General features: G+C 30.3%; 2 protein-coding genes across 2 annotated transcripts; both read left to right on the top strand.

Moving 5' to 3' along the window:
* The first annotated feature begins 435 nt into the window (after window positions 1-435).
* LOC18025407 (lysosomal Pro-X carboxypeptidase) lies at window positions 436-4890 on the top strand. The gene is made up of 9 exons (XM_006408632.2): window positions 436-828; window positions 912-1098; window positions 2996-3129; window positions 3313-3425; window positions 3527-3779; window positions 3898-4053; window positions 4310-4389; window positions 4493-4542; window positions 4643-4890. Exons 1-9 carry the CDS (start codon window positions 436-438, stop codon window positions 4783-4785), a joined length of 1509 nt encoding a protein of 502 aa, XP_006408695.1. The 3' UTR covers window positions 4786-4890.
* A 1442-nt stretch (window positions 4891-6332) lies between these two features.
* LOC18025408 lies at window positions 6333-6815 on the top strand. Its single transcript, XM_024160064.1, has one exon. The coding sequence runs from the start codon at window positions 6333-6335 to the stop codon at window positions 6813-6815; it is 483 nt and encodes a 160-aa protein (XP_024015832.1).
* The last annotated feature ends 5461 nt before the right edge of the window (window positions 6816-12276 follow it).

Below are 12276 nucleotides of genomic sequence, written 5' to 3' on the forward strand. Positions count from 1 at the left end.
TTAGTGTTTCTTCCCGAAAATTTTCATTCTAATTGGAATCTATATATGATGTGAAATTCATATTAATATCCCATCATCATAAGGAAAAAAAATCATTTCAGGATTTGAAGCCTCAAAGTTCTTTTTATTCAACTAAGACAAACAATAACTTGGAGTATTCAAAAACGATTGAGTAACGATTTAGATATTATATTTATTCTTATTGAATCTAATCATAAAAATAAATATATATTTAAGCATGCATGTATACACACTCATTTGAGTTATATAGAAAACAATTCGCACAAAAAGGCAGAACTTCATCTTGTATTTATAAAGTGCTTTATAACTTCTTCTTTTCTTTGGTGTAAAGCTTTATAACTTTTTGGTATCTATATAAAGGTTTTATTGTATAAGCTTGAGAAACCCAACTTAGTGAATAAAACACTCTTGAACATGCCTCTTCTATTTGCAATTCTCGTTCTAATGACAACCTCAACATCGTCATCTTATTCCATCTCTCTTGCACCCTCCAAGATCCCTCAACTTGGGATGTCTTCAACAAAGCTAAAGAATACACACGATGCACTGACGCAAAAGGTTGATAAATCTGATCTTGAAATCTTCTACTTTAATCAAGATCTTGATCATTTCACATTCACACCGAAAAGCTACATGACCTTTCAACAAAGATACGTGATTGATTCCCAGCACTGGGCTGGTGCTAAAGTGAACGCACCAATCTTAGCGTTTCTTGGAGAGGAATCTTCGTTAGATTCCGATCTGTCTGCCATCGGTTTTCTTCGTGACAACGGTCCTCGCTTAAAAGCACTTCTCGTGTACATAGAGGTGTGTGTGTATATATAAGTTTGCGGTTAGAATTATCATTTTCATTGTTTGTTTGTAAATGCATATTGCGATATATAATGCAGCATAGGTATTATGGGAAATCGATGCCATTTGGATCGGCAGAAGAAGCATTGAAGAACGCGAGTACCTTGGGATATTTGAACTCGGCACAAGCCCTAGCAGACTATGCGGCAATTCTCTTGCACATTAAGGAAAAGTACTCAACCAAACATAGCCCTATCATTGTCATAGGAGGATCATATGGTGGAAGTAAGTCCATGTTCACTATTAAATATATTATAGGCCTGTGAATACTAACCAAACCAAGGTTTTCGGTTTTTGGTTTTCAATTCATGTTGACTATGGGTTGTGCCGATCTGTAACATTTGAAATCCATTCGGTACTGAACCGATCATTTTTTTTTTATTTTCTAATCTTCGCTAGTCTATATATACCAGATCATACTAAACTATATAGAATTTTGCAAAAATCTATATAAAATATCAAACTATCCGATGTTAACCAAACTTACCTGATTTTAACCGAATTTGAATAAAAATACCAAAAACTTTGGCTATCTATACTATTAAAATAGAAACATTTTTATGTTCAAACAGAATTTCATTAAATTTAAGTTTATTCTGTTCGTGGATAACTGTTATTCCTGTTTTATTATTCTTTGGGCAAACATTTATTTAAATTTAATTTATCTATTTGATATATTTACAAAATTAAAAATAATATATTTGAACTTATATTTAAAAATAAATCTATAAATTCTAATTTTAATTTTAGTTAGTTTAGATTTTCTTTTAGATTAATTATCAAAATTACAAAAATCAGTTGTTATTATCTTTATATAGTAAATAAGATATTAATTTATGTTATATTTAAATGTTTAAATTTAAATAATATTCTCATGACAGATATGATAAACAATTTGTTGTTATATACTTTTTTTAATCAATCAGATTATGATTTAAATATTTTAAATTAAATATTTATATTATACGATAATGTGAACAGACAGACTAGAATTATGTTTTTTTAATCATGATTATTTTCAGATTAATAGAACATATAAGTTAAAATTATGTTTTTATAATCATAATTAATTTTATTAGAAAAATAAATATAAAAAATAAATGCTATCTAAACACAAAAATAATCTGTGTCACTTATTAAAAAATATTGTATCTATAAAAAGTATAAATTATATTATAAAATTAGATTAAAAAAATAATTTTTTATGCAAACTCACGAAGTAGAATCTAGTTGTTAGTTTTAAAGTTTAAAACCGAATTATACTTCATATATTTTCTAGAGAATTATAGAAACCGAAAAACCAAAAAACTGATCCAACAAATTCAAAAACGAATTACAATTTGTATATAGAATTATCGAAACTGGAAAATAGAAACTGACACAACCGAACCGTATAATCTTCACTCGCTGTCTTGAAATATATATCATACTAGATTAAATCCGCATTATACACATGAGTAATTTAAAAAAAAATTAAAAAATTTAAGAATTTGTTTCTACTTTATCTAAATTTTATAATATACTTAACTAATGAATTTATTTACTTAAATTATTTTGTAGTAGGCTAAAATATAAACATAAACTTAACCTGTTTTAACATTTGTTTTGATTTTATATTGAAATAAAATAATATATATTATAGTAAAAATGTTGAAAGATTTCAAATACTTTTTTTAATATATGTGGATTTATTATTTATTTAAAAATAGATAATGTTTTTGATATCATTATATTTAGAAATTAAATAGTAAATATCATATGTAATGAAAAATGAAGAATTTTCATATTTTTAATAGTTTTTAATAGTTTTGAAAGACAATTATAATATTTTCTATTTCAATTATTATTTTTTATTTTTAATGGCATAGTATGTAATTACAAAATAAAGTTCATTTTCTTAAATGTCTCTTTAAATAATACTTTAGAGAGATGCAAATCATAGCAATAGCTTATGAGATATAGTTACCCTTGAACATTGTACTACGATTAGTTATGGAAATTATGTTTGGAGTGGAGTATATATTCTACCTCATGATCTCGCTTACTCTTGATGATATTAAATTGCATTGCATTAATAAAAAGCAATTGGAATAATCATTTCTTTTATATTTATGGTACACAGTGTTAGCGGCATGGTTCAGGCTAAAATATCCGCACATAGCACTTGGGGCATTAGCATCTTCAGCTCCTCTTCTCTACTTCGAAGATACTCGTCCTAAATTTGGTTATTATTATATTGTAACCAAGGTTATCAAGGTAAAGCCCTAATACTTCTTGAACTATTACTATTAGACCATATCAATACATCAGAGTTTTTGTTTTCTATCACAAATTTTCCATTTCAACTATTCCGTTCTTCACTAATTTCTGTTGTTACAAGGCTGACAAGTCTTAACTAATAATATACCTTTTTATATTTCCTTACATATATTCCACAAGGAAACGAGTGAGAAATGTTATAACACAATTTGTAAATCTTGGAAAGAAATCGATAGAGTTGCTGCCAAACCCAATGGCCTCTTAATCCTCAGCCAAAAATTCAAAACATGCGGGTAAGAATGATTTATCTTAGTTGTGTTCATATTTTTTTTTTTGTCAAAATTAAATAATTTATGCTTTATACTTAATTTCTTCCTTACAAATATTTATTCAGTCCATTGAACGGAAGCTCTGATATCAAAGACTTCTTGGGTACGATATACGCAGAAGCTGTTCAATACAATCGGGGTCCAAGTTATTGGGTGACCAGCGTGTGCCATGCAATCGATGCCAACCCACCAACCCATAAAAATGATTTACTCAATCGGGTTTTCGCAGGCGCTGTCGCTTTAATAGGCAACCGAACATGCTATGATACCAATATGTTTTCGCAGCCCACAAACAACAGCATTGCATGGAGATGGCAGGCATGTAAAACGTATTACAAATTTCTTAGAACATATACTTGCAAATTGAATTATTTTATTTGATTTTAATTCGTCTAATTGATATATGGATCAAACTACATCAACCGATCTTAAATAGAGCTGCAGCGAGATAGTGATGCCGATAGGTTATGACAAGCAAGACACGATGTTTCAACTGGCGCCGTTTAACATGACCAGTTTCATTGAGGGGTGTAAATCTTATTACGGTGTCCCTCCTCGACCACATTGGATCATGACGTACTTTGGCACTCAGGTATATACATATATTACTTGTCATGATGTCCGGTTTGTGGCACAAGCCACCTAAACCATCTTTTATATAAAAATGTTTTAAAATTGAAATTTCTGGACCATCATATAGTTACATTCATCTTAGTGTTTGGATAAGAAAAAAAGAAAGATCGTAAATTTTAAAATCGTATGGAATGTCCGTTATCTGGACTGATTATGTTAAAAGTTGCTAATATTAATTAGCTAGAACTTAATGGTAACTGTTATATAATGTGCAGGATATCAAGTTAATTCTTAAAAGATTTGGGAGCAATATTATATTCTCTAATGGATTGTCAGATCCTTACAGCGTCGGCGGGTAATTAAAACATAAAATTTGTTCATAACCGTTTGAATAGGATCGATAGTGATATATAATGTAGAATACAAGGTTTAAAATGATATTTTTCATATATTTCCAGAGTTTTAGAGGATATTTCAGATAGCATAGTCGCCATCAAGACAAAAAATGGTAAAAATTTTCAGTTTTAATTAAGCATTTATTCAAGAAGTCCTTTAAGAATATGATGAACTCATACATAATTTCGATAAAAAATTCAACATATGAGCAGGTTCACATTGTCAAGACATTAGCCTGAAGAGGAAAGGAGATCCGGAGTGGTTGGTGATGCAACGAGAGAAAGAATTTAAAATAATTGAATCTTGGATTTCAATGTACCAAAAAGATCTAAGAGATTTAAATATATTAATCTAAGTTTTGTTATAATATATGCAAAACATATATAAATCAATAATTTGTACTTGTATTGGTTGAGTGGTCTATGAACATCGATATAAAAGCCAGTATATTTAGTGCATCTCATTATTGTCCAAATTTGTAAATAGTATTTGTCTTGGCTTGTCTTTAATTAATAACAGAAAAATCGATGGCTTTCGTGTAACAAACAGAAAGATTATTGCATGGAGTACGCTGAGCGGATCAAATGTGGATTTAAACACAAAATGCAGCAATGAATGTTTACAAGAACAAAAATAAAGAATCATTAGTGTTTGAGCAAAGTGCTACGTGTTAGTGGAAAAAGTTGTCTTTTGCTCCTTACCATGCTCTTGCTTTTATATTCAGAATCTATGTTTAATGTTTTCATTTACTCTGCTTAATTCGCTATGAAAAAACAATAATTCAATGGATTCAGCTGTTACATTCAAGTGTCTCAAATTCACCAGTTTGAACAAGGTTTCGATCGTTCCGGGATTGCGTGACAGATTGGCATTCATTCTCTTTTAACCGTAAACTTACTTAAGTGAGTTTTAGTTTGGTTATTCATCAACATTCACATATCCGTTCTTGTTACCATTTGTTTATTGGGTTTAGTTTACTGCCCCGAAATCTTGACCCATTTGTTAAATATATATATATATATATATATATATATAACATATGGAGTTTATAATTATACATAAAAGAAATAAAGAAACGATAGTAGATTCATGAAGCAAGGATGTATATCTGTGGTGCCAATAGCAAAATTTGCAATGAACATGCGTGATCATCGCTTCGCACGCTCAACCTTTACCAACATGACAACATTAATATGGTGTAATTTTTACCCCAAAAAACATTAATATGATGTAACCTTTATGGAGTGCATCACCACAGTGTCATACTCATTTCTAATCAATGGCGGCCCATAAGGGCGAGTGATCCCGTCTAGAGACCTTCGTCAGGGGGATCCATTATCATCATATCTTTTTATTTTCTGCACCGAAGTGTTTTCAAGATTATGTCGGAAGGCTCAAAATGACGGATTTTTGATTGGGATTCGCATGTCTAAAAACAGCCCGCAAGTCAACCACCTTCTGTTCGAGGATGACACTATGTTTTCTGCAGATCTGACCCTACCAGCTGCTCGATCCTTGCCTCGATCCTCCGACGATATAAGGTTACCTCGGGTCAATGCATCAACCTCTCCAAATCCTCGATTACGTTCTCAGCAAAGAATCCTCGGTACCTGCAAGATACAGCCAAACAGATTTTATGTATCCAAAACGAGGGTGGTGCAGGGAAGTATTTAGGACTCCCAGAAAACTTTGGGAAAAAAAAGAGAGATATTTTCGTAAGTCAGGTGGACAGAATCAGACAACGCTCTCACAGCTGGGCCTCCCACTTTCTCTCTGCTGCTGGGAAGCAAGTTTTGCTCAAGTCGGTTCTCTCGACTATGCTTTCATACTCCATGCCCTGCTTTAAACTCATTAAATCCCTCTGCAAGCAGATTCTGTCAGTCCTCACGCGATTCTGGTGGGATGATAAACTGGACAAACGGAAAATGTGGTAGGTTCCGAGATCAGAGCCACCTTGGCATCGTGCATATCCTCGACTTCCTGTCTCGGACTGCTTCCCTGGTGAGCTTTCCTCCTACCGGTCTTTATTTGGATTTTCTCCCGTCCTGGATTTGCTGGAATCTATGGACAGCTCGCAACCACAGACTCTTCTCCGATTCTGTGTTCTCTGAACAGGAAGTCATGCTGAAGTCTCTAGTGGATGCTAGAATTTGGCAAGAAGCGCAGAAGCAAAAGGGTACTACGCCTCAATCTTCGCCTGCCTCGATCCCAGTAATTGCTCCAGCTAGAGTCAGCTGCAACATTGATGCAGCTTGGCAAGCTGAGTCGCAGTCCTGTGGAATGGGGATGATATTCCATTTTCAAGAGGAAGGAAGAACTATCAGCTTCTCAAGCTCTCGACGCGATGTGGCCTCGCCCCTCGCAGCTGAAGCTTGGACAACTTGAGAAGCCCTCATCATTGCTCGCGACAGAGACTGTGAAGAGATTCAAATGCACTCGGACTGTTTGTCCCTTGTGAATACTCTTCAGTCTCAGGAAACTCATACTGAGATCCACGCAATTGTAGCAGATATCCGTCTTTTGACGCTATCTTTCTTTTATGTTTCTTTCATATTTATCCCCTGGAATCTTAATGCCGAGGCGGATTCTGTTGCCAAAGAAGCTCTTCGAGCTCTCTTGAACACTGTTGATTGATTTAATAAAGTTTAAAGTTTGACAAAAAAAAGAAGATGTAACCTTTATTTTCTTTTAGGTTAATTGAATAAATACTCTTTATATATAGTTTATTTCTTTCCCCAAATATTTACTCTACTTATGACACCATTTTAAATATATACTGTTATAAAATGAAATGCAGAATGAGAATGAAGTATGTGGCAGTAACACATGAAAACGAGAAAATTCCGAGTTTGTACATGTTATAAGTTATAACTGAATAGGAAAACTTATGACAAGATATAAATTATATTATCAGAGACTTCCAGTTAGTTAATATATATCTATGCTATTAAAAGGGAATTTTTTTTTGTTTCTACATCCAAACACTCCATATGTTTCTTTTTTTTTATATAATTCTGTTCAAAAGCTAATTTAATATTAAATTTAACAAGAAATACTTCATATTAGAATATTGATGCAACCATGATAATGATCTATCAACAAATAATCCAATTCAAATCAAGTTCAGAATCACAAGAAGTTTCTAGAAGAAAATCAGATCATGGATATATTACGAAGTTGTCTAGATACAAAGAATTAATCTGCATTAAATCTGATGGCTAAATTGGTGGAGGAAGACCATAAGTTTAATTTAGCTAATTTTTCTCCTCTTTTTATTGTGCATAATTTTCTCTTATAATTAATTTCTTTGACCTTGAAGGTCTTGTAAATGAGCCTATAGAAGCTCATCATTTGTCATTGTAAAAATATATACAGATTTTTGGAAAAATAGAAAGAAAGAGTTTTCTCTCTAAAGCTTAGGTTTTGTTTTTGTTTATCTAAGTTAGGTGGGATTCCTTTACTTAGTAAACATTAAATCTATGTCTTTTGTGTGAGATTCCTTGAGACTAGGTTTGTGAACTCATCACAAGGACTTTCACACCCTTGAGTGGCGTTCTTTGATCCATCATCATCGTTCTATCAATCCGCTGCTTGAAAATCTGTTTATCCGAAGTCATATAAGTCATTGACAGCTCTGTGCTTGTATCATTTTGGTATCGGAGCTAAAAGCTCATATCCATCAGATTGTATTCATCCAATCTGATTTATCTATCTATCAGAGGTTTGAAGATTTATTCATCTAAATCATATAAACCTTGTCTCAGCCTTGTGTTTATATAATTTTTGGTGTTTTTCCAACCTTTATTATTTTCTTTTTCTTTTGTTCTATTTTTTTTTTTTAAATCGACAAAATTGTTTTGATTTATTTTCCTAATACTTTTTTCATTTGAAAATTCGAAAAAAAGAAATTTTCAGTTTATTTATTTATTTGGTTTTAAAAAACTAAAATTCCAAAAAAATTATTTTCACTTTGTTTCGTTTTTTTTAAATTCAAAAAAAAAAACAAAAATAATTTTTTCCAACTATTTTAAAATTATTTTATCCTAAAAAAAAGTTTTGTTATAATTATTTCACTCTGTTTTCTTAATTTAAAAAAAATGTCAAAACCAAGTCCACAACATTACCAAGTTGAAACGGTTTTGAGGACAAAACCTTTCGAAGAAGGAGAAAATGATGCAACCATGATAATGGTCTATCAATAAATGATCCAATTCAAATCAAGCTCAGAATCTCAAGAAGTTTCTAGAAGAAAATCAGATCAAGGATATATCACGAAGTTTCTAGATACAAAGAATTAATCTCCATTAAATCTGCTGGCTAAATTGGTGGAAGAAGACCATAAGTTTAATTTAGCTAATTTTTCTCCTCTTTTTATTGTGCATAATTTTCTCTTGTAATTAATTACTTTGACTTTGAAGGTCTAGTAAATGAGCCTATAAAAGCTCATCATTTGTCATTGTAAATATATATACAAATTTTTGGGAAAATAAAAAGAAAGAGTTTTCTCTCTAAAGCTTAGGTTTTGTTTTTGTTTATCTAAGTTAGGTGGGGTTCCTTTACTTAGTAAACATTAAATCTATGTGTTTTGTGTGAGATTCCTTGAGACTATGTTTGTGAACTCATCACAAGGACTTTCACATCCTTGAGAGGCATTCTTCGATCCACCATCATCGTTCTATCAATCCGCTGCTTGAAGATCTGTTTATCCGAAATTATATAAGTCATTGACAGCTCTGTGCTTGTATCAGATATCTTTTTTCTGGATAAAATCTATTCCAGTCACCAGCCAAATCAATTTAATGAAATTTTAATAAAAATGTATTTTATTGTATATCTATACTATTAAAAGGGAATCATGTTTTGTGTCCAAACAGAATTTACTTTGTTTTCTACTATTCTGTTTTTAGATATCTGTTATTTATATAACCAAACAAGTAAATTCAGTTAATATTAATAAAATATTATATTTTTAATTTATATTTCAATATAAATCCGAAAATTTATTTTAAATTTAAATTTAGTTTTTAATAGATTTCCTTATATATAGATTATATTATTTATCAACAATCATTAAAATAAGTTATTATTATATTTTTACAAAAATAATAAATCTAATATGAATTTAAATTTAATTTAATATTCAAATTTAAATAATATTTTTAATAAAAATGATGAAATAATATATTATTGTATATTCAACCTAATAATATTTAAAATATATAAATAATATAAACAAATGGGTTAAATTATATTTTTAAACATTCAAAATTAATAAATATTTATATTATACGATATAATATAATGAACAGACAGGTTAGGATCATGTTTTATAATTGTTGTCTTTTTGAGTTAGTTTATCCAAACATATAAAATAGTGGACTGATTCGAATATTCGAAATTAGTAAATATTTATATTATAATATGAACATATCATGTTCTTATAATCACTGTCTTTTACAGGTTAGTTTGTCAAAATATACAAAATAGTGGATTGATTCGAAGAATATTAAAAGAATTAGTTAATCCATTTTAACACTTATATATGAGTACTAATACACATAATAACCAAGTTTTACAATTGTAATTGTATAGAATTTACTTATTTTGAACTATCTCTCTTTTGTTGGAACACTAAGTTTGTTTGAGAAACTTTCTTGTTCTCACTCACTTTTGTTTCTCCTTCCTCTCTTTCTTCCGTAACTCTCTAACTCTTGCTCAGTTTCACTCATTGTTTTGGTTGGTTGTTCTAAGTGAAAACAAGAAGAGAAAGATAAACTTTAAAGACTACATTTCATATATGCGATCTAAAGATCATTGTTCAACAACACAACACATGCATACTTATATACTTGATACAACTCTAGCACTTGGACTCTAGTCTTAACCACTTCTCCTAGTCCATACCTCTAATACTAGCTAGACTAGTTGTACAAGCAACCTTACTTCAAACATCAAGAACTCTAACAACTCTTTACCACTTCTAACATCTCCTAAACCCATCTAAGTCTAACATAACTTAGTTAGCTAAAACCAAACTAATTTCTGGTTCACTCTTGGGATTTAGTAGAAAACGTAGGCCTAGGTAAATTTGCCCAAAGTCTCCTTTGACATTTGTTGACTTCAATCTTCGTCTTCTTCTTTTCTTTCTCGATGCACAACCTTTTGTATACAAAATATTTTACGTAGGCTAAACACTAACGAAAATAATCTGATTTTAATTTTGAAATTTTTTATGATTAATGTGATTTTTGTGACTTTAAATGATAGCACTGTTTGTTATCTAACAAAAATGTAAATTGTATAAAAATTATATAATACTGCCATATGGTTTATATTAGTATAATATTATAGATGAGTTAGTTAGGCTGTTGAAGATTGATCCTTGATTAAATCCTACAATATAGAAAGGAGAAATTAATGAGAAGAAAGAAGAATGAAGAACGAAGAAGAGCAAAAGGATCTCAAGAGGAAGCAACAGTGGCGGAGCCAGAATTTTTTTACATTAGGGGCATAAAAATATGATTAGGAGTGTATCTGGTTTTATGAGTGGAGACATTACTATTAGAATTTGATAAATTACACCGATTTTTAAAATTTTATTGGGGTCATTCGCCCCCGACTTGATTCAATCCTAGTTTAGTCTAGTTTGAAAATTATATTTTTAACAATTAATTAGATATAATATAAAATTAGTTTAATATCAAAATAAATTTTAAGAAAATTACCTAGCGTTATAGCTTGGATTCAATCCTAGTTTAAATATATTTAAGCAAATGAACTTTCTTTTATAAGGTATTACATACCATGCCTTAATAAATAAGAAAAGATCACTGAAATAAAATATCATATACAAACTTTCACAATTTATTAAAAATATTATGGAAACTATTTCATCTTTTGGAGATCAAGAAGATATTCACTATCTATTAGTGCAGTGATTTGCTTACATATCACATTCTCAGCAAGTTTCGGCTGTGAAATGATGTTTACACCATTATTTTTAATTCGTAGATGTGTAATTTTTTTATTGATCTCTTATTTGAAAATGTCTAAAATTCACTTAAAACATACCATTCTAAATTTTTGTGGTTTATGAAAATTTTATAAACCGAATCCGATTTTATTAGCGTGGCTTTACACATTTACCTATAAAGAGAAAACCATGAAGGCAAACTTTCGATGGTTTAAATATTTCCATATCAATAATATTAATAACAAAATACATCCCTAAATAAACAAGCAAAACCCATCGGTACAATACATAAGATAAGAAAAAAAAATCCCAATGGATGGAGAAACAACGACAAAGATCATGCAATTATGGTTAGAACACATAATGTTTTCACTACAAGAAGACACCACTTTTACGATCACAGAAAACATTGTAAAATCGTTGTTAATCAGACTTACCTTCAATTTAGCGATGAAATCAAAATCGTCGGGAAATGATCGATGTTAATGCTTGATAATTGCTACTACTACTAGCTGCACTGTTTTTATGACCTCCATGGTAAAACCATATAAACTAATGCGGCATAAACCCTTTATTTAATAAATGCGACCACACCTTCGAGATATTGGTAAATTTTCTAGGGAAGATTACTATACTAACTTTTAAATGCATGTTTATTGTTTGTTTGACATACTTTTATTTTTATTATAAAGCTAACCTAGAATACCGAAAATACATTTTTTGCCTTTAATGAAAAAACCTAATTACAAAAATGCCATTACTTTTTTTGTACCACGTATGCAAAAAAATATGCTTAAAAAATGATAAGTCTACCGGTCTTTGACGGTGGACTTATCAGATGTTGGTCAATGCAATTTTTTGGATGACAGCTTT

Source organism: Eutrema salsugineum, unplaced genomic scaffold (assembly GCF_000478725.1).
Source record: "Eutrema salsugineum unplaced genomic scaffold, Eutsalg1_0 scaffold_12, whole genome shotgun sequence".
NCBI lineage: Eukaryota > Viridiplantae > Streptophyta > Magnoliopsida > Brassicales > Brassicaceae > Eutrema > Eutrema salsugineum.

Bases quoted from the DNA above. Each gene is read 5' to 3' on its own strand.
- LOC18025407 (XM_006408632.2), top strand. From the start codon at position 436: ATGCCTCTTCTATTTGCAATTCTCGTTCTAATGACAACCTCAACATCG. The intron at 3,130-3,312 runs GTAAAGCCCTAA...ATATTCCACAAG, and splicing joins TTGTAACCAAGGTTATCAAG to GAAACGAGTGAGAAATGTTA. The intron at 4,054-4,309 runs GTATATACATAT...TATAATGTGCAG, and splicing joins TGACGTACTTTGGCACTCAG to GATATCAAGTTAATTCTTAA.
- LOC18025408 (XM_024160064.1), top strand. From the start codon at position 6,333: ATGATAAACTGGACAAACGGAAAATGTGGTAGGTTCCGAGATCAGAGC.